The 27,655-nt window shown below is 41.0% G+C and overlaps 1 protein-coding gene across 4 annotated transcripts in view; it reads left to right on the top strand.

Annotated features, from left to right (window-relative positions):
* Positions 1 to 27,655, top strand: part of LARS2 (leucyl-tRNA synthetase 2, mitochondrial) — a 268,441-nt gene that overhangs the window by 196,115 nt on the left and 44,671 nt on the right. For 3 of the 4 annotated variants that reach the window (XM_088474260.1, XM_088474261.1, XM_088474258.1), the window contains 7 exons: positions 2,392 to 2,499; positions 5,401 to 5,560; positions 7,174 to 7,278; positions 9,328 to 9,443; positions 9,716 to 9,999; positions 10,885 to 10,983; positions 17,028 to 17,165. In XM_088474260.1, the coding sequence (XP_088330386.1) occupies positions 2,392 to 2,499; positions 5,401 to 5,560; positions 7,174 to 7,278; positions 9,328 to 9,443; positions 9,716 to 9,999; positions 10,885 to 10,983; positions 17,028 to 17,165 (1,010 nt within the window). The remainder of the gene's footprint in view (positions 1 to 2,391; positions 2,500 to 5,400; positions 5,561 to 7,173; positions 7,279 to 9,327; positions 9,444 to 9,715; positions 10,000 to 10,884; positions 10,984 to 17,027; positions 17,166 to 27,655) is intronic. The other variant, XM_088474262.1, reaches the window with a different exon arrangement.

Below are 27,655 nucleotides of genomic sequence, written 5' to 3'. Positions count from 1 at the left end.
AGAGGTGAGTATGGATTTTTTTTTATTATAGGTACCCCTATGGAATCCTACTGGACATGGGGATATGATGTCATCAGAGATACTAGGTGAGTATGTGTGATAGTGAGTGTGAGTATGCAAGTATGTTATAATAAACTTTTTCTGACACGGTGTGTGTGTTGTTTTTTTTTAAGTATATTGTTGGCTGTGGAACTACAGGTACCAGCGGGCCTGTAATGCCCTGCATGCTGGTACTTGTGGTTCTCCAAGTACCAGCATACGGGGTAGGCTTGCTGGGACGTGTAGTACCACAGCTAAAGCTAATATTTACACCTCTGTTTTACACTACACTTTGACACGATCAGCCTAGCACCCACCATCCACGGGTGCCGGGGATAGCCCCGTGCTGTCAGCCTAGGCCTGGGGTGCCCTGGAGAGGTCCCCACCTCCCCAGGGATCCCCGGCCTGGGTTGATTAGCGGTCAGGGGTAATGCTTTGGCCGTGGAAACCGGTGAAAGGTATTCCCTGGCTGTAGCATTACTCCCCCTGCTAAAAAGAGTCCGGTGCTTGTAATGGAACTCAAAAGGGACCCTTACTGATTTTGTTCCCTGTATTTCCACAACCAGGACCGACTCAACAAAGCCCTGTGCTGGTTCTTATTATACAGGGGCCCCCTATGTATTTTGGCCTCTGTATTTTTAGAACCAGAACAGGCTGGACAGAACCTGGGGCTGGTTATGCTTTTTTTATTATTGAAAAAACCTTTTGCATAAGTACACACAGAAACATGCACGTATCTCATGGATATGTGCATGTTTCTGTGTTAATCTGACCTGCTCAGGATATACTCGCTGTCCTGAAGCTGGTCTATTATTTGGTGTGTTTTATGGAGCGTACACACGGTCAGATTTGTCAGACTTGTCAGATTTGTCAGATGAACGATTGAACGATTTGAACGATTTTACCAAAGTTTTGAACGATTGAACGATTTTTGACTACATTAAAATGAATGGAATCGTCCAAGTCTGACTGCAAACCCATCAGATGTCAGATATCGTTATCTGACAAACGGGAATGCGCATCGTTGATCGTCCATCGTTCAGGCATGTCAGATATGAACGATTTTCCTTCAGATATGAACGACTGAACGATTTTTAAATCGTTATCGTTCATATCTGAAGGAAAAATCTGATCGTGTGTATGCACCATTAGTCAACTTTTTTTGCGAGTTTGAAACTTGCACCCTATTACATTGGGCGAGTTGATTGTTTTAAATGGGAAAACATCTGGATTCGATTTTGAGAATGGCGAGATCTATTGAACTGACACCCTATTAAATTGGAGAGTTGTGAAAAAGTGCGAGTTTACCACAAAACTCACAATTTACCAAAACAGACAACCTATTACATTTGTCCCTATATCCGTTTCAACAGACATCATATTACTAACTTAGGGATCTATGTACTAAGCCTTGGAGAGAGATAAAGTACCAATCTTCTAACTGTCACTTTACAGGCTTTGTTTGAAAAAATGACAGGAGCTGACTGGTTGGTACTTTATCTCCATCCACTTTATATCTCTCAAAGTCTTCGTACAAAAACCTTTTAATCTTTAGACTGAAAATATAATCTTATGCTGCATACACACGTAAAGATTTTCTGTCCAACCGTCCAACTAGTTGATTGGTTGGAATGAAAATCTGGTAAGGGATGAAAGCAAATGACAATCAGCAATTTGCTTCGAAATGCCGAAAAATGGACAAATACTGTTGTTTGAACAAATTGTTTAGATCAAACATTTAACAAACTTGTCTGACTACCATTTTCATCTGTTTTCTGGCATTTAGGAGCAAATTGCTGATCCTTATTTACTGCCATACATTACCAGATTTTCATTCCAACCAATCATCTAGTTGGATGGTTGGACAGAAAATCTTTACGTGTGTACCCAGCTTAAGCAAGCATTGCATTCTCCATAATAGCAAGTATATGGATTTCTTAGTGCGCACTGCCAAGTTGTTTATTATATTGACATCAGATTAAATATATTACATACATACAAACAAAACAGACATTTACCTGGAAATTATAATCTAAACATTGAATAGTACACTATGTGCAGCGGATTATGAATGAATACATTGACAAAGCTCCTCAAGCAGAAGTAATCAATCTATCCACACTGACAGTGATAGAAGTATGTTAAATATTAGAAGTACTACAGTATATAGTACAATTGTTACCAGTATACTGTAACTTGAGGAAGTAGAATATACTGGTGAGAAGTGTCATGTGCAAAATAATTTAACACCATATCTTTTGACAAGCATCTATAGCAAAATAAATTGAAAAAAAGATTACTTTTTCCATTTTACTGGGGAACTCATGAATCCTTATGTTATCATTATTGCAGGCAATGCGAGATGCTCTAGCTAATCTTCCCGAATGGTATGGTGTGAAAAGTATGCAAGCAAACTGGATTGGCGACTGCAATGGCTGCTTTTTTGAATGCATGTTAAAGGTAATGTATCTGTCTGCCTGGCCACGCACGGACAGCCGCAGGGGGCGAGGGTTGAGTTAGGGGCTCCCGGAGGGGACTGGGGCTTAGGCTAGGGGATAGGGGGGTTAGGTTTAGGCACTCGGGGGGGGGGGGGCAGGGTAGGGTTAGGCACCCCTAAGGGAGGGTTAGGGGGGGGGAATTAGGTTAGCGATACTTACCAAAAAGAATGATCAGGATTTCCACCTCTGCCAGGCTGCCGCTTTCGTGATTAGAACCGCCGGCCATGTGGCCGGCAGTAAATCATACTGATTCCATGCGTAGGTTATCACTGTGTGGTGCAACCTACTAGAGAGCAGATTTTGCGCAGGAGAGATGGGGCATTTTAACAGAGTTTCCTTTACTGTATTGTAGTGGATGACATACTGTATATCGTAGACTTACATAGCAAAGCAAAAGGTTAAAATCTAATTGCAGTCTTACTGTATTAGAAAATAGGATGTCTTTTATTTTATGTATATTTTGACTATTACATAGGTATCAGCAATTCTTCATGGAGAACGTTAATGTTTTTTAATGAAACTATTAAAAGAAGTGAAGTCCAATGTGAGTGATATGCACACAATCAAAGAAAAATAAACCAGAATTTATTACACACGTTACAGAACAAACAGAACAATATTCATAAAATAGTATAGTGATCAAAGATCTTCAGCACTTAGCTGTAGATTTCAAAGAATTAATCTTATTAAATGTATAAATATTACATAAGGTATCTCTATAATTCTTAGAACAGTGGCTGAAGAAGAAAAACAATTTTTGCACATATTCACCGATTTATCACCAGTTTATGTTCAATATTGCACAATCCAGAGTTATACTGTATGAACCTGCAGATTCTCAAATAAACGTGTACTATTACATTGTATGTATTTTCACGCTGTCACTGGTAAATGTAAAGGTTTTTTTGAACTAAACGAAAATATAATTTCTGCATAATTAAAGTCCCACACAAATGAAGCACTTGTTGGTATTACGTTTAGATAAATTCATCATAAATGATACCCCAATAAAAGGCAATGATAAAAGCTGATACACATTGTGCTCAGCAGCAGTGAGTAGTCAGGATAAAGGTTGTGAGGATTCTGATGTTATGTTATGCGGTTCTCTATTGTGGTTTCACCGCTGCTGTTTCCAATGCAGCTACGGCTACAGCGACCTCTGTCCACCATCTGCAGCATGGCCGCATAGTCAGCTGAAATGCTGTTGTTCTCAGCCAGGAGAAATGACACGGTTTCTGTCTGTTCCCAATGATGGGAGATAACGCAGTTCATTTCAAAGTCTAATCTACTGAAAGGTTTTATTGGGTGGCTTAAATCATGCGGCGATTGGAGATCTATGTTCAGGGTCCCCCACCACCAGCTAACATAAATATTTTTTTCTGTCACCTGCATTCATTGTGGAACATGTAGGCATAACACTGTGGCATGAAATACCTCAATGTTCATACTAGATTCCTGTAACTAATAGCCTGCCTTGTTATGAGTATGTTAAACCGAGGGGTGGGTACAGATTACCTGGGCCATACTCATCGGGGGTCCCAGCAGGGGCCACAACCTGCAGAGGAGTTGAAGCAACATCCTTCACAGGGCTTTGATTATTCCCAAAAAACAGCTGGCGCTACCATATGCATATAAATGGGTACAGTTTAAGAAGTATGAACTGTCATATTGGTTGCTCTGTTACTGTAAAATAAATATTATTCAGAGTGGAAAGGTGAATGGAATAATACAATGTCTAAGTATTCTCCCTAGCTCCCTTTGTCATTTTCATTATGTTTGGCGCTCCCTCAGATACAATGTACAGCGCTCCCTTTGTCATTTTCATTATGTTCGGCGCTCCCTCTGATACAATGTACAGCGCTCCCTTTGTCATTTTCATTATGTTCGGCGCTCCCTCTGTCACATGTACAGTGCTCCCTTTGTGATTTTCATTATGTGCACGCGCCCTCTGTCGCAATGTACAGCGCTCCCTTTGTCATTCTCATTATGTTCGGCGCTCCCTCTGATACAATGTACAGCGCTTTGTCATTCTCATTATGTTCGGCGCTCCCTCTGTCACAATGTACAGCGCTCCCTTTGTCATTCTCCTTATGTTCAGCGCTCCCTCTGATACATTGTACAGCGCTCCCTTTGTCATTTTCATTATGTTCAGCGCTCCCTCATATACAACGTACAGCGCTCCCTTTGTCATTTTCATTATGTTCAGCGCTCCTTCATATACAACGTACAGTGCTCCCTTTGTCATTCTCATTATGTTCGGCGCTCCCTCTGATACAATGTACAGCGCTTTGTCATTCTCATTATGTTCGGCGCTCCCTCTGATACAATGTACAGCGCTCCCTTTGTCATTTTCATTATGTTCAGCGCTCCCTCTGTCACAATGTACAGCGCTCCCTTTGTCATTCTCATTATGTTCGGCGCTCCCTCTGATACAATGTACAGCGCTCCCTTTGTCATTTTCATTATGTTCGGCGCTCCCTCTGTCGCAATGTACAGCGCTCCCTTTGTCATTCTCATTATGTTCGGCGCTCCCTCTGATACAATGTACAGCGCTTTGTCATTCTCATTATGTTCGGCGCTCCCTCTGATACAATGTACAGCGCTCCCTTTGTCATTTTCATTATGTTCAGCGCTCCCTCTGTCACAATGTACAGCGCTCCCTTTGTCATTCTCATTATGTTCGGCGCTCCCTCTGATACAATGTACAGCGCTCCCTTTGTCATTTTCATTATGTTCGGCGCTCCCTCTGTCGCAATGTACAGCGCTCCCTTTGTCATTTTCATTATGTTCGGCGCTCCCTCTGTCACAATGTCACTCATCCAACTATGTATGGCTCTACAGATAAAAAATAATCATTTCACAGGTGGACAATTTGGAAACTGGCGAAAAGATTTCTGCTTATGCCTTTAACCCAGAGGCTATTTATGGAGCATCTCACATTGCTATATTACCAAACCACAGACTACTACATGGTGGCAGCAGTGTGAAAGGAGCCCTTCAGGAAGCATTTACGGCAGGGAAAGGTGTGTAAATTAGTGTTGTTTATGATTTGACCTGAGTTATGCAATAGTAAGTTTAGGAATCTCTTGCAGGCAGGGCTGCTTTAAGGCATTGCTGGGCTGTACACAAAGATTACATTATAGCTGGCCACAGTTAGAAGGTGCAGGATGCAGCGAATCACGTTATCGTGGCCCCATTCCCCTGCTGCTCAAAGCCACAATTTATAGCATCAGGCACCAGGGGCATAGCCACAATGACGTGTTTCACCAAAGATGTGGCCGTCTAGTGAGCAGATCCAGGTGGCCAGCCTACTCGGGAATATGGGATAGTGCCCCGAAATCCATGGTTCACATTATTCACCCTCAATCCATTTCTTGCATACACTAAGATTAGGTTTTATAAACACCCAAAAACAGGGCGTACCATGTCTTTATAACACCATAAAAAAAGAAATATTTAGACTTCTTACATTTCTGGTTGTTCAGGCGATGTTATTTGTGGTTTTCTTATATTTTCAAGATTAAGGGCCTGATTCAGACCCACTCGCAAGCGGCTGTCCGCTCGCAAGTGGGTCGATGTTGTGCACTGCGCATGCGCACGACGGAGGGAGCTCCGTTGTGCGCATGCGCCAGACGCGACGAGCGAAGGAAAGTCCTTCGCTCGTTGTGTCTGATCAAAGGGGGCGTGCTGTCGATGTTGATTGACAGCACGCCCCCTTTGGTGGGCGTGCCGGGGGCGTGCCTCCCTGACGGGGGCGTTCCCAAGGGAACGCCTACCGTCAGAAGCCGGCCCACTGACATCACTAGTGATGTCAGTGGGAGTGATTTTGGCTCTGATAGAGCCAAAATCACTCCGGGCCTTGCGGTTGAAAACCTCAACCGCAGGCTCTGGCTCGCAGTTTCGATGGTCGCGATGGTCACGACCATCGCGGCCATCAAACTGCACGCTCGTATAGGCTGTGGGTGGTGACCCACAGCTATACGAGCGTCCAGGAGGACGCTCCAGAATTATGGAGGGCGGCCCTCATTCAGAGCGTGCGCTCTGCTCAGAGCGTACGGCTCTGAATGAGGGCCTAAGTGGGCAAAATAAGAGCTATTTTAGATAAATAGATTTACTGTTTGTTTGGCTTTTGGTTTAATCTTATGCATGTTAGTTGGGATCTGGCTTGTTAGGAATAGGACTAGCAATACATTTACGTCTCACTTATAGCATTACAGTGTACATGTTTTAATTTTAATTTTTACTTTCACTCAGGAGATCATATGAACACCTGGGTCAGATTACCTCTTGTTTAAAACTTGCAACTCTTCTCATGTACAGTATGTGCAAAAAACAAGTTTACTGTTCGCAGAAACTTAAATGTTTTGTTGCTGACATTAAGTTAGAATTAAAAAAAAAAAAACAGTATCACATAAATGCTCTCAGTACGGACTTTTAATATCTGTGGGTGTAAAATCTCTATGTGGTCATTACACATTTTCAAGAAGAGCGATAATTGGTTTCATTGAAAAATAATAAACTATGATGACTCAGTCTCTGCATAACATGTCCCAAGTTAAAGGTGAAACTGTGATGATCATGAGTATGGAGTAACATTTACGATATCCACCATTTATCCTTACTGATGTGATTCCAGATTGCCTTACTCGCGTCTCTGCAATTAATCTCTTTACTAAGCAAGAGCTTCCTGTTATTATCTCTGCAAATTGTGAGTTTGAGGGCTATCTGGACAGTAAAATTGGTAAGTTAATTTTGTGTTTTCTAAAACTAAACTATTAAACCATTAAATTAATTTTGTTTGTTGGTTATCAATTAGTCATTGCCAGTGATTACACATGTATTGCTAATCTCATGTCTGCTAATTCACTGCATGCATCAAATATTTTTTATTCAAATGGCAGACATTCTCACTGAACTGAATGTACAAATCTATGACCAAATTAACAATCATTTTAATAAAAAAAAACCCTCATAGATATAAAATAAATAAGGCTATGTAATCACAATCAATGTAAGATCAGGCTGTGTAATGTGAACTGAACTGTGTCACATTCATGGGCGTAGCTATAGTGGGTGTAAGTGGTGCCATTGCTATGGGGCTCAGAGGCTTAGGGGCTCAAACCCAGCTCGTATAGTTGTCTACTAAGTTTCCAAAGTAGCCTGCTAAGAGATTGAAGATCTCCACTCAGAATGGTAGTAAGTGTCGGCCTCAGGTATGAGCTGTTTGGTCCCAACCCCCTGTGTGGCATAATGTGAACTGTATGCACTGTGTATCATAATCTGCACTGACGGCACTACAATGTGTCATATTAGGAACTTATGGCACTGTGTTGTTGTCACGTTAGGGGTTTTCAGATCCGAGTCAGGGCCCTTGGACTGGGCTGACAAGTCGTAGCAGAATGGTGCATTTAGAGACACCTTGAAGATTCCCATTCTGTTACTGGAACCAATTGAGTGAAACTCAATCCCTTACCCTGAATATAGGAAGAAGGGGCCGGAAGCAGTGTTTGGGAACTCAGGGAACAGAGCAGTGAATAATACAGATTATTATCGGTAGCCTGTCTAGAATCTGCTAACAGATGCTGCAAACCGATTACCAGAGATGGGTCACTGGTGCGGAAACCCTCAAAGAGGAATCTAGATCCAGTTCCCAGCAACCAGAGTGAATGCTGGAGCGTTCACGCAGAGTGAACGCTGGAGACTCAGCATGAACCCGAACACTCTTAGGAATAGATTTACCAAAGTGAGGCTTTTTAGAAGTGGAGTTGTTGCCCATAGCAACCAATCAGATTCTACTTCTTATTTATCTAGCACCTTCTAAAAAATAATAGCTAAAACCTAATTGGTTGCTATGGGCGACATCTCCACTTCTAAAAGCCCACACTTTAGTAATTATACTCCTAAGAGAGGACCCTCAGAACAACAAACACCATGAATAGTCATACCAATGGTATACTGAGTAGAGAGTCCAAAACTAGTTCAGGAGCTGCGATGCTGAGTATAAGTAATACAATTGCAGAGTAGAAAGGTAATCTGAAGTACAGTGAAAGTGAAATCCACCTGAACCCGCAATGAGCAGGATAGTTGTACTTAGGGGACTTGCTTGTAGTGAAGATCACTGTAAGCTGAAGAGTACAGTGTACAGTGACTGCATCCTTGTACTCAGCTGTACTGGGCCTGGCGGTTTAGTTGGGACAGACATTCTGAGAAACCAAAAGCTTGCCCGGAGGGCCTGGTGGTTACGTCCAATGTTCGTTCGATGATGTGTCTTTGTATACGAGCAGCGGATTGGAGAAGCTGGAGGTGGGTATCTGTGTACAAAAGATGGTGGCAGCGACATTTGCATATCTTCTGAGATCTGCTGTTTACGAAGACACAGCAGCGACGCGAATATCTTACACCTATGAATCAAGCCCAGAGTTCTCTAATATCCCATATATTTGCACCTTTTAGTTTTAATGAGTCCTCTTACATGTTTTAGTGTATAATTTTTTTTATGTATATCTATTATTGTTTTAGACTTATTAAATTGTTAATTTTAATATAGTGATTCACAGACACAGTTTTCCTCTTTTCAAGTGTCTTCATTTTGTATATTATCGCTAATTTATTATTGACCGGTATTACTGTTTTGGTATTATTTTATATTACTCTTTTTCCGCCTATCTATATTCAGAGCAGTTATAATAAACGTCAGGCACATTAATTAGTACTTAGCTTGTTAAATAGATTAAGCTTTGGGTTCATGTAATATGTTATGCTTTTCTAACAGTATAATTTCCATTGACAGGTATTCCAAGCACAAACTCTGAAGATGCCATTTTGGCTGATAAATTAGGCCTGGCCTATATCAGGGTTACAGAGACTCTTAGTGATGGTACAGAGAGGATAACAAATTCTGCAAAGGTAAGTGTATCCACAGAGTGGATTCTTATAACATGAAATACATTTTTCTGACAATTTATAGCATGACCTCATCTTTTTTCTCTCTCTCCTTTTGCCGAAAGTGACAAGCGAGTGTGTAGTTTAAGTGTACTCTGTCAAATCCTTTCAGTGTAAGGTGTGATTGATAATTATGTATTGGCGAATTTACTTATAATTTTATATCAAACTGTACAGTTTTTCCCACATGTAAATATTCCTTAGTCTAACAGCCCTAATGTATGGCCTTATTCCAGTTCACAGGCCTGTCTAGACATGAGGCATTTCTGGCCATAACCCAGCAAGCACAGGATGAAGGAGTGGGTGGACACCTGACCAGTGACAAACTGAGGGATTGGCTGATATCAAGGCAGCGTTACTGGGGCACACCTATCCCCATCATCCACTGTTCATCCTGTGGCACTGTGCCTGTACCGTATGATGACTTACCTGTGGTCTTGCCCAGTGTGCCGTCATTTACAGGCAAGGGTTCTTCCCCTTTATCAATGGTTTCTGACTGGATAAACTGCAAATGTCCAAGGTAACAGTTGGAAAATACAATGTTTTGTATATTTAAATTAGAAACTTGCTCTTTTCTATTAATAGTACTGTGAGATCCCCATGCCCTATAATTATACAACCCAGACACTGGATGGCAGCTATAGTTTGATTAATCAGCTCCCTTTCAAGATCTTTACACTAAATAATTATCTAGGCACATAGAACCTAGCTGGTAGTTGGTATAAAATTGATTTTCATTATTATTTAATTTGGCTGATTAAATTAACCTTTTCCCTGAGTTATCCACTTAGTGTCGCTACCACATGCGGTAAGCCCCATCATATGCATTTAATGTAGCTGACATGGGGCTTACAGCGCGGGTAACCTATAGATTCCGGAATCTATAGGTTAACATGCAGTGGCTGTGGGTTTATTGTGCAGGGAAATTGCCTAATAAGTGAATAGCTCTGGGTGTTAATGTTAAACCTGGAGTTTTAGCTGTGTGTAAACCCTGCGGCTAATTGAATCGGGATGCAATCGGAAAACCGGCTGACGTGATCCCGACAGCCGGCTTCCCGACTGCTTTATCCCGGCGAGGGTTAAATGACAGGCGTCTATATCTAGACGCCTGTCATTTTCCCGACTCCGGGAGACAGGCGCCCGGCATCTTGATCGAAGGGATGCCGGGCACCGTGAGCGGACAGCCGCCGGGGGGGAGGGTTAGGTTTAGTGCGCTCACGGGGGGGACTTAGGGTTGGGCACCCCCCCCTGGAGGGTTAGGGTTAGGCTAGGGGGAAGGAGGGTTAGGGTTAGGCACCCCCGGGGGGCGGCCGGCGGTATTTCATACCGATTCCGATTTCTGCCCCTATATTTTTATTTTGCATACTTTATTAGAATTTTTCACTTGTACTTTTGCTTTTCCTAGGTGTGCAAGGGCAGCTTTGAGAGAGACCGATACAATGGATACTTTTGTTGATTCGGCTTGGTACTATTTGAGATATACAGATCCCCATAACTCTGAAAGGTATGATCGCTGCTTCTGCAGCTACGAAACCAAGTTTCTGTCTATTTTGGAAATGTGAGAATACTTACAGACATGTTACTTATTTTTATTAAGTCTTTACTGCCATGAAAAAATACTGTTTTGTAAAATTTACCTTTGTATTTGCCATAAGACAAATCACACTGGTGGTCCATTTTCCTTACCTTTTTTTTTTTAAGCCCTACTGATTTATAAATCGCTAATGGTCATGTTGCTGCCACGGAAACCACCATCACATGACGTATGATGTAGTGAGCAGTGAGTCTTTGGAATGTCCCTCTTGTCAGCGTGATCATTTATAACACAATTTACCCAACGCCTCCTTTCCAGGCCTTCATATTCTTTAAGGGAGGTCTGACATGCAAATATGTTCCAGCAGAGAGGCTTTGCCTTCAGTGACAGTATTACCTGTCACCAGAAGTGGCATGCACCCGGGGGACCAGTACAATTCAAAGCACTGCTTCCTATTCCTACCTGGAGCTGCACACTGGACTGTTTTTCCCAGGTCTGCAGCATATTCAATCTACAGATGTTTCCTCATACATCTAACCTCAATACGCCATGCAGCGCGAGATGCCTGGTGTGAGTGAGCTGTCAGGTCCCGTGCAACTCTGCTATTGTCGGGTGTCTTTTTTTTGCCAAAATGTATCCTAGTCATAATGTAATGAGACTAGGATGCCCCAGGAGACTGCACTGATTAATTTGATATGTGACACTTGTATATCTGTGCGAATTCATAATCAGTCTATGGACAATGTTCCTCCCCAGAGTTGTCACCATCTGTATTGGTCTGCGTCACTGAACGCCTTTCTGCTATTTTATCTTGGATGGCATTTTGCAAACTTAATATTTCCAAACAGAATTGATTATATTTCCACCTGCAAATAGTAGTTACCAACCTGATATCTTTATCACTGTTGATAACTCTACAATCAACCCTACCCCTCAAGCTCGCTGTCCAGGTGTCATCTCTTCATTTCCTTCCCACTGCCAGTGCCGCAGGCACAGTTGAGGAATTTTCATCATTCAACATTATTCATAAATTAGTATGTAAAGCACTACATGTAACCAGGTTGTTCACAGTTGTTATAAATAACGTCAGCTAGTCCCAACAATTTAGAATAAATCACACAATAAACATTGCTGGAGACGCATGTTAAAGGAGAGATGCTAATGGTAATGGTGGATATATGACAAACAAAACAATTTATTGAGCCACTGTCACAATGTTCATACAGTTACACATGATAAATATATATAAATGTTTTAGTAATCAGTATTAGGGATGTTAGGGAACCACCTGACAAGGTCACCGTGACGTGGTAGGTTGGCCCGCATTATTGGCCAATTTTAGTCCATGCTAAATTGTAGAGCTTATTATAATTGTTTTGAGTTTATTATAATTGTTTTGATTATCAGTATTCTTAGTGCTTGGAGTGTGCACCTGCATTTTCTTTGTTCCTGTCCTGTGTGGTACTACAAGTCTCAGCAAGGTAGCAACTCGTGTTTAAATTAAATTAGGGTGTTGTTCAGTCCCTCCATTAAATATATATAATTGCACATGAAGAAACTGGGCAATACCACCAAAGCGTGCAAACCGTCCTGACTCCCAATATGTAACAAGTGACAGATTGGAGTGGATAGGACACAGCACTACTAGTACTCCTGAAAGACTAAAGTTATGGAGTCTGGATGGGGTTATCTAATAATGGTGTTAGTGAGTGTGAATTCTTCTGTCCTGCGCGGTCAAAAAAGTAGCCAACATAATGCTCAAATTGGGGGACGGCATCCCGTGACACCCGCAGTCTTACTAAGGGCATTGCTACTTGCTGTTGGATTCCAGAGTTGTAATCTGGTACTCCACACCATGACCCTTATTCTGGCATGCGCAGGCTGTGTGTGTCACACTGGCATGGATCACGAACTACTTCCTGGGTACACCCATCACCCAAATACTCCACGGTGTGCAGGTCTGGGGCTTCGGTGTGGAGTGTGTGCGCAACTCACCCAGACAGGGGGAGGAGACTAGGGATGGAAAGAGAAAGTAGCGTGCTGGAGACTTGAAGATATATGTTTCTGTAGGACTTGGCTCAGACAGTGTCTCCCACACAGGGAGTCCTGGTTGGCCATTTTGGTTTTGGCCATTAAATACATTACTCCAGTGAATTGTCTTCCCAAACGAACACATCCAGTTATTTTGTCCCGTCTTTATTTGTCAGAGCATAATGAACAGAGATTTTGCGTAATTTTCAAAATATCTTTATTTAAGATGTCGTTTCAATGAAGGCATGAAATAAAAGTGTTCTCAATTAATACCTTTCGTCAAAATTTTCGTTAACAAAATTAACACTGGTTGCATTTCATATCGACGGTGCATTGTTGTTGTTACTTGCTCATTAAGTGAGTAGAGTAAGAGCTGCTACCGAGTTAGAAGGCTCTGATAGAAACACAGTAGACCTGCACAATCATTGATTCCAAATTAATAAAGTAGTGATAAAATATTGACTTGACCCATTATTTTCGTAGCATTAATTAAAGGATGTTGGCATTTTCTCCTTATCAGAGCTCATAGAAATATAATGATCCATTTAACTCCTTCACTGAGGAGGATGAGTGGGACTCATCCTCTGTCTCTGTCTTACGACTGTGGCGGGTGTAAGAAAAAAATTCAAAAAGGAAATTACCTCACCATCAGTCCTGGAAGTATAGGTACCAGTTGGGGAAGATCAGAAGTGATGGCAATGATGTCACTTTAATTAAAAAATAAAAAGCATTAAAACTATGAGTGGAGGAATTTTCAGTCTCTCTATCTCCTCAAATCCGGCATGTATAGAGATGGGGCTCCCTCGTTTGATCACCAGGCAATAACCTTTAATGTGTGGGAAAATAATGGAGTCCAGTAGGTTCGGTCTCTGCAGCCCCCTAGTTGCTATTTCTGAGTGTATGTGTGGCAGGCCTATTTCGCCCATAATTACATCTGCACACATGGGTGCCCCCTGTTCTCAAATAATGAGGCCCCTTATCAGTTATTTTCTGGTGATTGCCTGTGACCACCAATCAATTTCATCCAGTTCTACTGAATTTTTTTATTTTTCATTCATATATAGGGGGAGTGCATATTGTGCACAATCTGTGGACACTTTTGTTTGAAAGAGGGGGGCTTCTCTTTCAAACAATGTGCCCCATTAGAAGTTATTATCTGGTGATTACCAGACACAGACTTAACCATTACACAAAAATATCACCCATTTTGTGTCAAATCAAATTAATTCTGTAGATTTTATAGATTACAATTTGTTAGGCCTTGTTGGGCTCCCATATTATTTTTATACCTAGTAAGAGTTTGGCAATTTTTTTTAAATGCATTATCATCTTCAAGTACAGATTTTATGTTTTTATGAAATCCTACACATAGAATTCAGATTTTTGTAACTTTGGAAAGGTGGATTGATGCTGAAGCAAAAAAAATAAAAATACCTCACGTTTGCTTACATTATTTTTGTGCTGTCATGAACAAAAAGATTAATGGTATAGCAAGGTATAATTTGTGTGGGCACGTAAAAAAAAAAATCAGTCATCTTGATGTTGGAATGTGGCAAGCGAAAAAGCTAAAAGATGGCCTCAGAAAAGGGGTGACAAAACAGCAGCAGTGAAGGGTTTAAAATAAAGGCACGGGAGTTGCCAGGTCTGAGCACACAGCAGAGGATAAGAATCCTTACAGCGGGGATTCCAACTTTCAGAATGCCGACGCCGGAGTCCCTAACCCCACTACTTACCTTCCCGAAGGTAAGTAGTGGGGTTAGGTGGAGGGCTAGCTTTAGGGTTAGGCACTAGCGGGAGGGTTAGGGCTAGTCACTAAGGGGGGAGGGTTAGGTGTAGGGTGCGGGTAGGGGGAGGTTAGGTTTAGCACTAGGCAGGAGGTTAGGTTTAGGCACCAGGGAGGGATAGGGTTAGTGGTTGGGTTAGGGTTACTTACCTAGAGCCGTTGGGATTGTAACCTGGTCGGGATGGCGTCATCGGTATTCTGACCGCCGGCATCCCGTACCCATCCCCACAGCAGAATGTGACCATGTAATGTTCAGTTGCTGATTGTGAATTTGCAGAAACAGGGAGGAAAGAAAACCCACCCCTTACCAGATATAATAATTTAAAAGTGTAACAGACCTAATTCTTACAATGATATTATGGTTAGAAAATTTAATAATAATAACAACAATAATAATAATAATATTATCTAGTGTGCTACAGGAGTGCTACCTGTACTGCCAAACTCTTGATTAGTACAGTACACAGAGAAGAACAGGAAGAGTTTATGTGGTGGTGCATGTTAGGTTCATAATGTTACAACCTAACGTGCACCACAACATGAAAACTATTATTGTTCTTTTTTCTGTACTGTATTAATTGTGAATGCTACAATTAACAGGATACCATTGTAAATTCTATACACATTTTCACATTGGTTTGGGTCAGAGTTGACTGGTTTAAACTACCTTGTTTTAAATCAAATGGTTTAAAGAAAACAAAAAAAAATAGTTTTTTTTATTATGCTGGACTACAGGAACTGCGCTGTAACTGCTTTAAAAAAAAGCCTATTATAAAGGAATCTCCCTGTTATTATCCCATATTCTTGTTGTTGTGGTCTTCATTTGAGTTAGCTGAACCAATGCAGTAAATTCACACACTTGAGAATAATAGGGAGGGTAGAAGGATGAACCAGATTAGAGAGGTACTAAATCTGCCTAGCATCAGCTAAGACTCCACAAACTCGTCCCCCAACAATCCTATAGGACAGGCGAACACCACAACTAACATTCTCAATCATAAAGGGTAAACAAGGATAAACAACTCCAAAACACAATACAGAGGCAGTATGCAGAGAAACACCTCATGGTTTAATCTCCTTCATGTTTATTTCATTTCAAACCCTTCAGTCCTACTGAGACAAGTGGAAGGAAGAAAGACTTAGTGCCAAAATCCTTATTTTTGTTTTAAAAATGTGGGGACTTGGATCAGAACCCCTTGGACAAATTATTTTTTAATTACCTTAATTTGACCAATAATTACATATCAAATTTGGGTGAAAAAATGAATAGTGTTGTAAAATGGGTTTAAAGTAGTTGGTCTGGTATTTTGTGGGGCAGCATGGATGGGACATGTGTTTTAAACATTGCAGATTGCTGCACCAGGTGTATGTTTAAATTTTTTTAAAAGTGTACTTTTTTTACTCAAAAATATACTTGTACCCATTTTAATGTACCCCCAATTTAACTGCAGCATTTATTTTGGCCAAAAAAATAGCTTTTCCACACACATGCAAGTATACAATATATAGCCATTTGACACAATTTAAGAACCCCAAATACTTTTATTAGGGCCACTAATACACTTCTAAAATGATAACATAGGTCAGTTACCTATTTTAAGGGGTACAGACAGATTTCCCCAAATTTACCTGTACTTTTCGCTGGTTACTCCATTAACAGTTTTTGTGCGAATGTGTTTTCACACCAAAACATGTGAATTGTGCGAAAACTTCTCCGACGTTAAGTTTCCAGTTTTTCCCATCTAACTGAATTCCTCCCTTAGTCTGGATCTCTTTTGATGAGATAAAAGAAATCCTAATAACTTTGGATTGTTAATGTTAGAAAGCATTAAAACATGGTTGATCAAGGTTTCTAATACATAGCAAACTTTCACAGTATTAATATAACCAGCAGGATTCTTTTTTTTCATTAAAACATTAAATACAATTACGAAAATTTGTTTTCCAACCCTGGTTGGGGTCTGATTAACCCTGTACAAACTACTGATCTGTCATTACCCAGTTTATATGCAGGCAATCAGGTGACTCCAGGTACAGTATGAGACAGTTAGTTTGTGGAGGGGAGCAGCTAAAATGTATAATAAATACGATATGTAATTGTAGAAAAATATGCTATATAATACCAGTTTTGCACAATTATTTTTTTTACTATAACATTGTTACACCTACTGTCATGTATGTTTGTGTCTTTATTTTTCAGGCCCTTTGAAAAGTCTTTGGCTGACTATTGGATGCCTGTTGATTTGTACATTGGAGGAAAGGAACATGCCGTGATGCACTTGTACTATGCCCGCTTCTTCAGCCACTTCTGCAAGTCGCAGGACATGGTGAAGCACAGGTTAACTATCATCCCCAGGACATTCTTTCTGTAGACTTTCATTAAGCATATAAGTGATTGCATATCAGTGTTCCTCTTGATTCAAGTACTGTAGCCTGAATTTATTGAGCAGCGGATATTCCTCGGCCTGCTCCACTTGTACGTCTAGCTCACGTATTATTCACATCTCCTCCCAGTCAGATTCTCATCTTTTAAAGTTTTATTTTTTACCATAGGAAAAAAACAAGTCAACAAATCGAATGGCCTGAATTAACCCATTTTTTTCTATCCTGCAGTTCAGTATTCAATCCATCTGTGACTTTTCTCCGAGGCTTTGTTAAAATATATATAATGTGTTGGGATATTTCACTACCAACCATTACAAACAGCAAAAAACACATCTCGGAGGTCTAATGCTGGGTACACACTAGAAAATATGTCGCCGATCCGGTATATTGGGCCAACATCCTCGTCCACATCAGCCAGTGTAAACCCGCTATGTCGCTGACTATGAGCGATCCCATGCGTCGTCAGCAATATCGTTAGTGGCCGTTGTTGTGTAATGCACTTTAGATATTACTGCCCATGCAACCAGGTGAGAACCAACCAGTCTGTAGTAAGTGTTACCTAGAAGACTGCAGGTCTGTAACTCAGGCTCAGACTCTGGCTTCTGCACTGACCCACATAATGCAAGAAAAAGATACAATATCTGCTTTCACAGCTTGTTCGCATAAAGATGAGACCAGAAATACGCTTAATACATTAATATAAAACAGTGGTTTTGTACACTGAAGACTTGCTGACTAGTCTTCAGCTGTTTTCTAATTCAGCATCATTAGGAAATGTTCTCAGTAGCCTGTTCTGCTGTCATTTTTCCTTTCCTGTTCTCTGCAGCCACCTTTGTTAGGAAGATCTTCTGTTGCACTGAATAGTAATCTGCACCCCACTATATTTACTTCTGCGGATGGCAACCTCTATTATCTCCAGAATGGGTTATAACTGGCAGCTGCAAAGCTTCTTAACAACTTGTTATAATTGTAAAATGCCCTTTTAGCTATGTCTTTGATCAAAGATTGCATCTATGATTTAAAGAGAAACAAGTGTGCTTTCAAGTTTTGAGGTCATACAATGCACTGTAGACTATTTGGTGACACCTCAGACTGCCATTTTGCTTGAATGTTTTCCCTCTAGCATTCTCAGATACCTTCAAAGGTCAGCAATGCCTGGAGGATGCACTTTTCATCTCGCCACTTCCATTAATTCTGTAAAACCAACTATTTGGTTTATGTTGCTGTTCTCCCGGATGATTTGTTTTCTGCACATTCATAATGTTTATTTAATCTGGAATATATTATAAGCACACATCAGAAGAAGAAATGTTGCCTCAACAAAAACAAAGTGTCATTTTTCTTCACAGATATTTTACCATGCCAACCATTTCTGTCATTTGCATTCAGTAGCTTCACTGTAACAGCTGCTGGAGTCATTAAACTGAGCATAAGCGCTATGCTTGTGATAGGGAGTTTAATGTTTGTTTAGCACAGCTGTAGCCAACCTGTGGCACACTTCATACAGTTGAAGAGCAAACAGGTTATCTACCTCAATTGTAGCACTTGAGTCATTAAACACTTTGCTGCAAGCTTTAGTTCAATACATAATGAGTTGATTTAACATAAACTTGAAAACTAATATTAATACAAATATTTAAGATTTATATCTCATCGGTCATTGCATATCACTACAAGTTGTTCAAGGCCTGTATAAAGTAGCATACGCACTGGGGATGGGTACGGGATGCTGGCGGTCAGAATCCAGACGCCAGCATCCCGACAGGGTTAGGATACCGACACCTGTCAGTTATCCTAACCCTCTCCCTACCCTAACCCTCTCTCACTGGTGCCTGAACCTAACCCCCCCCCCCCCCGGTGCCTAAACATAACCTCCCTCTTCCTGCACCCCAAACCTAACCCTCCCCATAGTGCCTAACCCTACTACTTACCTTCGGGATTCCAGCGGGCGGGATTGCTGTGCCGGGATTCTGACAGGCCCGGGATATTGACCGCATCTCGCACATTGCTTTACAGAAACAATTATGAGGTAAACTAAGAGTTTTATCAGGCAGTAGTTTTAACACACTCCCTAGTGCTAGTGACACTGGGGGAGTGTATTAAACCTTCTAAAGCATGGAAAAGTTACAGCCAGTCAGCTTGTTGCTAGTATTTATCAAGTACATTATATAAAACGATAGGTAGAAGCTGATTGGTTGTTACAGACAACTTCTCATTCTTTAGAAAGTTTGATACATTTCCATGACTGAATCTTGCTGTGAAGTAATTTCTGTGTATGGCAACTTAAGGAATCAAAAGGGCAGTATTTGAGGTGTTGCCTCAGGTAGCAGAATGGCTAGTAGACGGCCTACTAGCCATTCTGCTACCTACTGTAAGCCCTTATGTGAGAACATGTTGTGCTTATTATGAATATAAATTGTTTTCTATTTGAGGAATTGGTAATATTGTAAAGGTGACTCATGCTGAAGTTAAGACATGCTAAAAGTGTTTCTGTAAGGAGAGTGTGACAGTTTTCATTTCCTGAAAACAATTTCTCAGACTACTAAAATATATCTACAGAGCCTGAGCTGTGGGGAAGTGTTGTCATACTCTGGCTGTAGCTGTTACTTCTTTTGTGTTTGAAGAAATATAGAAATATACTTACACAGATCATGTGAGAAACAACATGTGTTACATAAAGAGGCATGCTCTGGGGTACACAGTAAGCTACATCCCTATATTATTACTAAAGAATTTTTAAAGTAAATTAAAAGTGAAATGTGCACACTCATTCATTTTCACCACTGACCGCTTATCAATATAACCACTTCATGTATATTCATCTTTTCTGTATATCTTCATGATCCAATGCTAAATCCATTCTAGAGCACACAAAAAGCTTCTCTCAAACCCAGTGATAACCTTGGTATGTGAGTTGGCATAATTGTGTCTCATTCCTTAACTGCGACTATGATCTAGTGACTTCACAAGAGTACGGGAAATACTTAGCGAAGTAAATTCAGTTTCAAATAAAAACAAGAAAATGATGTATTTCACATAAGTGTATCTAATGTCTAATATCATAAATAATCTAATTCATAATAAGTGTATCTAATTAGAAACACAGCATAACAAGGTATTTACAGTCTGGCGATGAGTACTATTTAAAACCAAATTAATGCTTCTTTTGCACTTGTTACATTTCCTATATTTGTACACAGTACCTGCTGACTCACCTACAATAGATTTTATGTATATACGATAAGCACAGCCAGAGGTTCAGATTCAGGTTTTATTTGTAGTATTACAGAACATTGTCATGCAGGTTTTGGGTAAGATGAAGGCTCTATAGATGAATGTGCAAATCTATTCATACTGTAAGGTTGAGTACACATTTAGACGAAGGATTAGTCAGTAGAATAATTCGCCATCAGAGTGGCCAATTGGTAAGCTATACACATGTACCAATCGACTTCTAAATGTGCCTGGGCTGACATCACAAGTGGGCGGGCATTTAAATTTGCCCACCCAGTTGAGATGTCAGTGTCAGCGGTCCCTGCAACAAGATGTCGACAGTCGACGGGTCACCCGTACACACATGCAGGTGCACCAGCTGTGCTGCAGGGCTGACCTGATAATGCCTTTGAACAACGTAGTTCACAGACCTATTGGGTGTACACACCCACCAACGCAATCGCGATATATCCCTCCTCCAATAAGAGCTATATCAACAAGTGTGTACCCAGCATAAGATGCGTTGGTCAACAGATGTTTAGGTAGGTTTCAGTTTGTGTGTTAGTATCATCTCTAATTAGAAAGGTAGGTAAAAAAAAAAGTAAAATGTAATTAACTACATATACATAAAGTATATGTATGTGTCACTAAAAGTATCACTTTCTCTAAAACAGCATTTCATTATATTTCATTAATTGTCACTTAAAGTTAAACTTCCAAACGACCATAGATGCTGATATGTCGCCCAATATTCAAACATCACTTCACCACAGCATGCCATAGTTCAAATTACCCTCTTCCTATTTGTTCCTCTGTAATTAATGTTACCATTTGTTTTTGTATTAGAAAACGAAGTAATAGTGCAGTAATAGGAATGTGGTATTATGGGCCCTAGAGTCCCTGCTATTGTAAGCCATAGTAAATAAATACAGTATTCATTAATAGTTGTGCACCAACAGTCTCATCATACTGCACTACTCATCAGACAATACTCCATGGTTTTCAATGGTTAAATTGACAAGTGTTTCATGTGCCCCCCAGCAAAAATATGTGATATGTAGGCTGCCTCATTGAATTGTATTGCCTTGTGACTTCAGGTGAATTACCTAGAACACAGTCTTATAGAGGGACAGCTTCTACAGGATTTGTAGCAACCAGTTAGTCCTTTGCTTTTATGGCATATTTGTCACACACTAAACGACTAGCAAACGATGCAATGTCGTTAACGATTTCCCTTGAACTCCCCGGCAGCTCCCTGGCAGTCCTGGACAAACGATATCGTGCATAAAATGTTAATTTTCACAAACTTTCTACTAACGACCTATCGTACGTCCTTAACAATTTCCAGTGCATCGTTAAAGAGATTGCTAGATATTACCTGCAGTAGGTAAGATCTGAAGATACGATTAACGGGACCACGCATCAGATCGTTATTGCTCAGTGGAAACTGCACGATTTGCACAAATTTGAACGATTTATCGTTCCGATGCATCAAAATCGTGCAAATAATCGTCTAGTGTGTAGGCACCTTTACAATTTGGCAGAATATAGCCAGCAATATGTAGCACTAGCTGTTGCCCGTGGCTTCGCCCATGATGAAATTGCTTCTGCCAACATTTCTTAGTTGATGTATTTTAGTTGTATTGCTCTGCATTTGGGCCCTGTCGCAGAGTGACCCATGTGACCAGCAGCGCTATACAGACTGGTGGCGGCATCGCCTTCACCCACCACTCACACCAATGTCAATGTGTGCCCTCTGTACATGCTGCTATGTAGCCTATCCTATTCAAGTGGACGTGGGCCCAATGCACCACTCCTCCCTCCCCTTACCGGTCGCACGCATGGTGCCACACCTATCTCTTGCATTGGTGATGTCTATAAATGTTGTTATTGCTCAGCTTTAACTTGACGGATTGAGATGAAACTATGTGCAGGTTATTCCTAGGAGTTTCCACTACAAAATGCTGCAGTTCTGAAAATTGGTTCAGTAGTTTTTGGAACAAACAGACAGACACAACGTTCTTATTATATTAGTATAGATCAGATTGTTGTATACCACTATACAATGTAGTCATAATAAAGTTTGCCATTTCAGAGCTGCCTGTAGCTCTAACTAATTTAGTAAGTATACTATTCAAGTCATGGGGTGAAGGATTCTGTGGGAAAAAAAAATAGTTCTAAAATCTGCCGATAGGGGATAATATGGCGCTGTACAACGTAAAATGCATGAAAAGGTATCATTGTATATTTTGAGTGTACTGCAAGTAAGTTTGGAGCTGTGAGATCAGTTCTACTGGTATGTCAGTTCAGTTTATTTTTAAGTTTTTACAAAGAGGAAAAATACAAATGTAATTTTAATTTTTTTCTAAGTTATTTATTTGGTGGGATCTTTTCATGTATTTTACCTTGTGCAGCACCATATTTTCCCTTATCAGCAGATTTTGGAACTAATTTATTATATATATAATATATATAATTATTCTGCCAATTAGTTAGAACTACAGACAGCTGTGAGTAGGGACACTTTAATTATGGCACTTAGGCCCTCATTCAGACCCACTCGCAAGCGGGCGCACGTACGTTAGGCGTACGTACAAAAATATTTAAATTCAATGGCACGCTCGTATTTTCGTTCGCATCTAAAATTCCTCCCAAAACTCTGACGACCCCTCCTCTAACTAACGAGCGTACGAAATAGCGAGCGTACATCCCCGAAATGGCTTGAAAGGAACGCACGCACAAGTATAAACAGGAAGTGGCCTTGTCAGATGTCGATTACCTGCTCCTTTATTCTGCCTACCTCCATCAATCGTATCATGCCAATCAATGTATCAATTAGCTTAATTGTTTGTTTTTTTTCAACACAATGAAAGAAACTTTACTCTTGTCTGTGTTTGTGTTTAGCCGCAGAATACGTACGGATGAAACATTCGCTTGTATTGTTTAAAAAACATGTGAACCACAATTAAACAATTGTACTATTGCTGTGTATCCCCGCATATTTCCCTGGGTTCATTTCTTTATTTAAATTTGCTTACGCATGTCACTGCATCAAGCCTATCCTAACTCTCCAGAGATTTCTGGCCCTGTCGAACACATGACTCATACACTAACCAATAAAATTGCTCCTGTTAATTTCCAAAATACATTAGCCAATCAGAAAATTTTTACACACTTTATCAAAAATGATTTTTAAGAAAAACACCATTGCCATCATGAGAGCCTCCGCATTCACCAGGCGTGAGCTGCTGGTGCTTACGGAGGTCATGGATCGCCGGATCACCAGCCAGCCAGAACCCATGACCAACCGGCAGAAGCGCTCCGCGTATGCGGAGGTACGGTCCCGCTTGCGGTCCTTTGGATCACGCCGCAACATCGGCCAGCTGGAGCGCAGGTGGTCCGACCTGCAACGGCGAACGCCCCGCTTGCTGGCATGCTTTCGCATGCAGATCCTGGCAAGTAAGTGTTATGTATTGTGGTTTTAATGTTTGTGTTTGTGGGGCAAACTGCGTGTGCATGTTTTCATGTTTGTTCTATTTATTATTTGTACTCATATCTGCGTCTGCATGTTTTCCTGTCTGTTCTATTTATTATTTGTACTCATATCTGCGTCTGCATGTTTTCCCTCTTTTTATGATTTTTTAATTCTACTGCTATTTTTTTTTTTTTGTTTTTTTTTTTGTTTGTTTGTTTGGCCGGATTTGTCCATAAACTAAACGCAATTTATTTGACATATTTTAGGGGGACAGCCAAGACTCCGCCGTCAACGTCGGCGTTCCCGCCCACTCTCCCCAACCCCCAGCCAACACTCCACCCCAAATCTTTCCCCTATTCCCCACTCCTCCCCATCCTTCCCAGACCCTCTCCCGGAAATGTCGGGACTCCTTCCCCTCCGTCCCACTTCCCCCTCTCCTCCACCCACCCCTCTTCCAATTACCCCCTCCCCGGAGTCCAGCATAACTCCGCCCCATTCTTTGGGGAATGACGGATCCTCCGAGGAGGATCATGGAGGTTTTGCCGGAGCTCCCGATTTTTTTCCCGGTATGTTTTTTATTATTTTTTTTTAAACCACAAACTGTTTGTATGTAATCATGTGTCGTGCCTTTCTTCGTGTTTTTGTGGCTTGACTTTTGTTGATTGTGAAGGTTTGCCTTTACCTCTTCCTGGTGATTTAAGCATACACATATCATACCTGTGGGAATTTGTACCTAGGCCTTGTATTTTTGCCAGCCCACACTTTTTATTTATGTTTTTGGGTTTAGGAGTGATTTGTTTTTTAATTAATGTTTTTCTGTGGAGTCCCTATTGTTGTATTAACCCACACACTTTTCTCACCCACAGAGGAACAGAGGCGTCGGCAAGAGGTGGCGGATGTTGTGGGGCAGATGCGCCACCATGTAATCGGCCTTCTGGTGGCCCTCGACCGACTGTCTGGCCTCCTTCGGCATTAGATTTTTTTTTTTTGTTGTATTTTCCCAATAAAATTTTAAAGACAAATATACGTTGTGGATCATTTTTAAAAACCAAAACCAAAATAGTTTAGCCTGACATAAGTTCCTGCAAGGATTTCCCTTTTGTAAAAGTTAGATTGTGTTTTGTCTTTGTATGTCAAACAGACACCAGAAACACATAACAGTAACAATGTAATTTCCCTTTTTGGGTGTAGTGTCAATTTCAGATTTCTACATTTTCAAGGTTCCTACTTGGTGCGCAAGCTGCTTAGGCCAATCTTACAAATCCCAAGGTTGGGCCAGGCTTCCTTTTGGTGTGGATTGGAAAGCTGAAAACATATTTCAGTTTTGCTCATCTGGCGTCAGTACTGGTTTACCCCTTAGTCAAATGTAACTTGTGTTAACCTGGTTACACTTGCTGTTAACGTCCCAAAAAAGGAAGACCATTTCACTCTTCAAACATTTATTCACCACATAACAGAGCAAACAAAGTGGTGACTCCCCAAAAAAATACACAGTGATAAATTCAAATACAACACATACCAAGAAAAAAATAAATAAAAACACAAAATCAAGAACTGGTTGACGAAGGACCATGCCAACATGATTCCACAAACATGGCGTTGCGATATGGGTTCCAGAATATATGCCCAAAAGGACCAGATCCAGGTTTGGTAAGGGTAGCAGGAAGTAGTGAGCGTTGGAGTGCCAAAGATTATGTGAACAAACAGAAGATGGTGAGAAAAATAAAAATAAATTAGATGTTTGCCCAAAAAAAAAAACACATTAGGTATAAACACTGGAGTTTTGAACAAACTTACCTAAAAAATCTGGCCACAACATCATCGCGTATGGCCCCCCCACATACTGACCTTCGACCAACCTCGGGGGGGCCATCCTCAGGTAAGGCATCCTCTGGCTGCATTGGGACACCACTCCTTATGGCAATGTTGTGAAATATCCCACACAGGACCACAATTTTAGACACCATATCCGGCACATACATGAGCTCGCCACCAGAGCGGTGGAGGCATCTGAATCGGCCTTTTAAAAGGCCGATACAGCGCTCCACCACTTGCCTGGTGGCTGTAAGTGCGGAATTATACGCACTTTGTGGCCCTGGTGTGGGAGCCAAATAAGGAGTGAGCAGCCAGGACATGCAAGGGTATCCACTGTCTCCTGTGAACAAAAATAGACCACATCAGGAACACTGTGTATCAAGCTTAACATTGTTATGTACTAAAGGTCTCCACTTACCCAGAAGCCACGCATCACCAGCTTGTAGGTTGGTTAATTTCTGCCATATCCCTGATTGCCGGATGACGAAGGAGTCATGAGCACTTCCGGGTAATTTAGCATTCAGGGACAGGATCTGGAGGGAGGCATCACATACCACCATTACATTCAGGGAGTGATAGTGTTTCCTGTTTCTAAATATGGCCTCCAGCCGTGCTGGAGGCTGAAGTGGTATGTGAGTACCATCCACAACCCCTATGATGTGTGGGAAGCCAGCTATTTGGTAAAAATTGGCCTTGGCCACACTAAGGGCACCCATATCCAAAGGCATTTGAATAAAATGATGGAGGTGCTTGAAAAGTGCCTCCATCACTGCCCTCAGGATCCGGGAAACGGAGGATTGGGAGATGCCCGCCACTATTCCGACCGTTGTTTGAAACGATCCTGAGGCACAGAAATGTAACACCGCCATAAATTGCGTCAGTGGTGGTATTGCTGTTGGACTGTCAATTTGCCGCTCAAGATCACTTTCTATTAATGAGAGAGTGTCTATGATGATTTTGGGAGGTAGACGGTAGCGTCTTAAAACCTCATCATCGGGCATTCCAAAAAGGGTGACACGTGTTCGAAATATCTGGGGCCTTGCATGCCTACGATGCCTACGCCTGGGACGAGTTTGAGGTTGGTCGTCTTCCGGGAGCAGGGCCAGAACAATTCGCCCCAGATCTACCTGAAATTCAAAGTTTACAATGTAAGGCTTTTGACCCACCCCAAAAGTAAGAAAAAAAAACTTAGCTTTCTGATACCATCCATAGCTGCTTACATGCCGGGGTATTGTCATGATATGTATAAACTGTAAAAAAGGCAACAATGAGACGTCAAAAATGTAAAGGGTTTTTTTTAAGGTAAAAAATTGTTGCAAGCCAACACAGAAAATAACGGAAAAACACATTTGGCCATCGCTGAAAACTACATTGCACACCGTACGTCAAATAGGGTTCAAATGGACCCAAAAAATGGAAAAGGGCAAAGCAAAACTGGATTATATGATGAATAAGCCGTCCAAAATGCGGTAAATTATTCGCAAATGCAAGTCACTACACCAACAGTCCAAAATGCGGTAAATTATTCGCAAATGCAAGTCACTACACCAACAGTCAAAAATGCGGTAAATTATTCGCAAATGCAAGTCACTACACCAACAGTCCAAAATGCGGTAAATTATTCGCAAATGCAAGTCACTACACCAACAGTCCAAAATGCGGTAATTCATTCGCAAATGCAAGACAAAAAATGGACTTACCCAACTCGAATATATAAGATGTCCTCAAAAAACTTCTTTGGGTCCGAAAACCAAAAAAAACTAAAAAATATGAAATGAGTGTTAAACAAATTAACTAACCACAAAACAGAAGAATACAACAATTGGCCACAAATTTGAATGCACAAAACTTACCAAATCAGGAAAGGATGTAGAAAAAATGAAAAAAATGCGAACGTAAAAACCAAAGAAATGTAGCAAAAACAAACAAAAAAACAACTC

This window comes from Taudactylus pleione, unplaced genomic scaffold (genome assembly GCF_031769625.1).
Source record: "Taudactylus pleione unplaced genomic scaffold, aTauple2 ptg000150l, whole genome shotgun sequence".
Lineage (NCBI taxonomy): Eukaryota > Metazoa > Chordata > Amphibia > Anura > Myobatrachidae > Taudactylus > Taudactylus pleione.
This window is presented reverse-complemented; position numbering and strand designations above follow the sequence as displayed.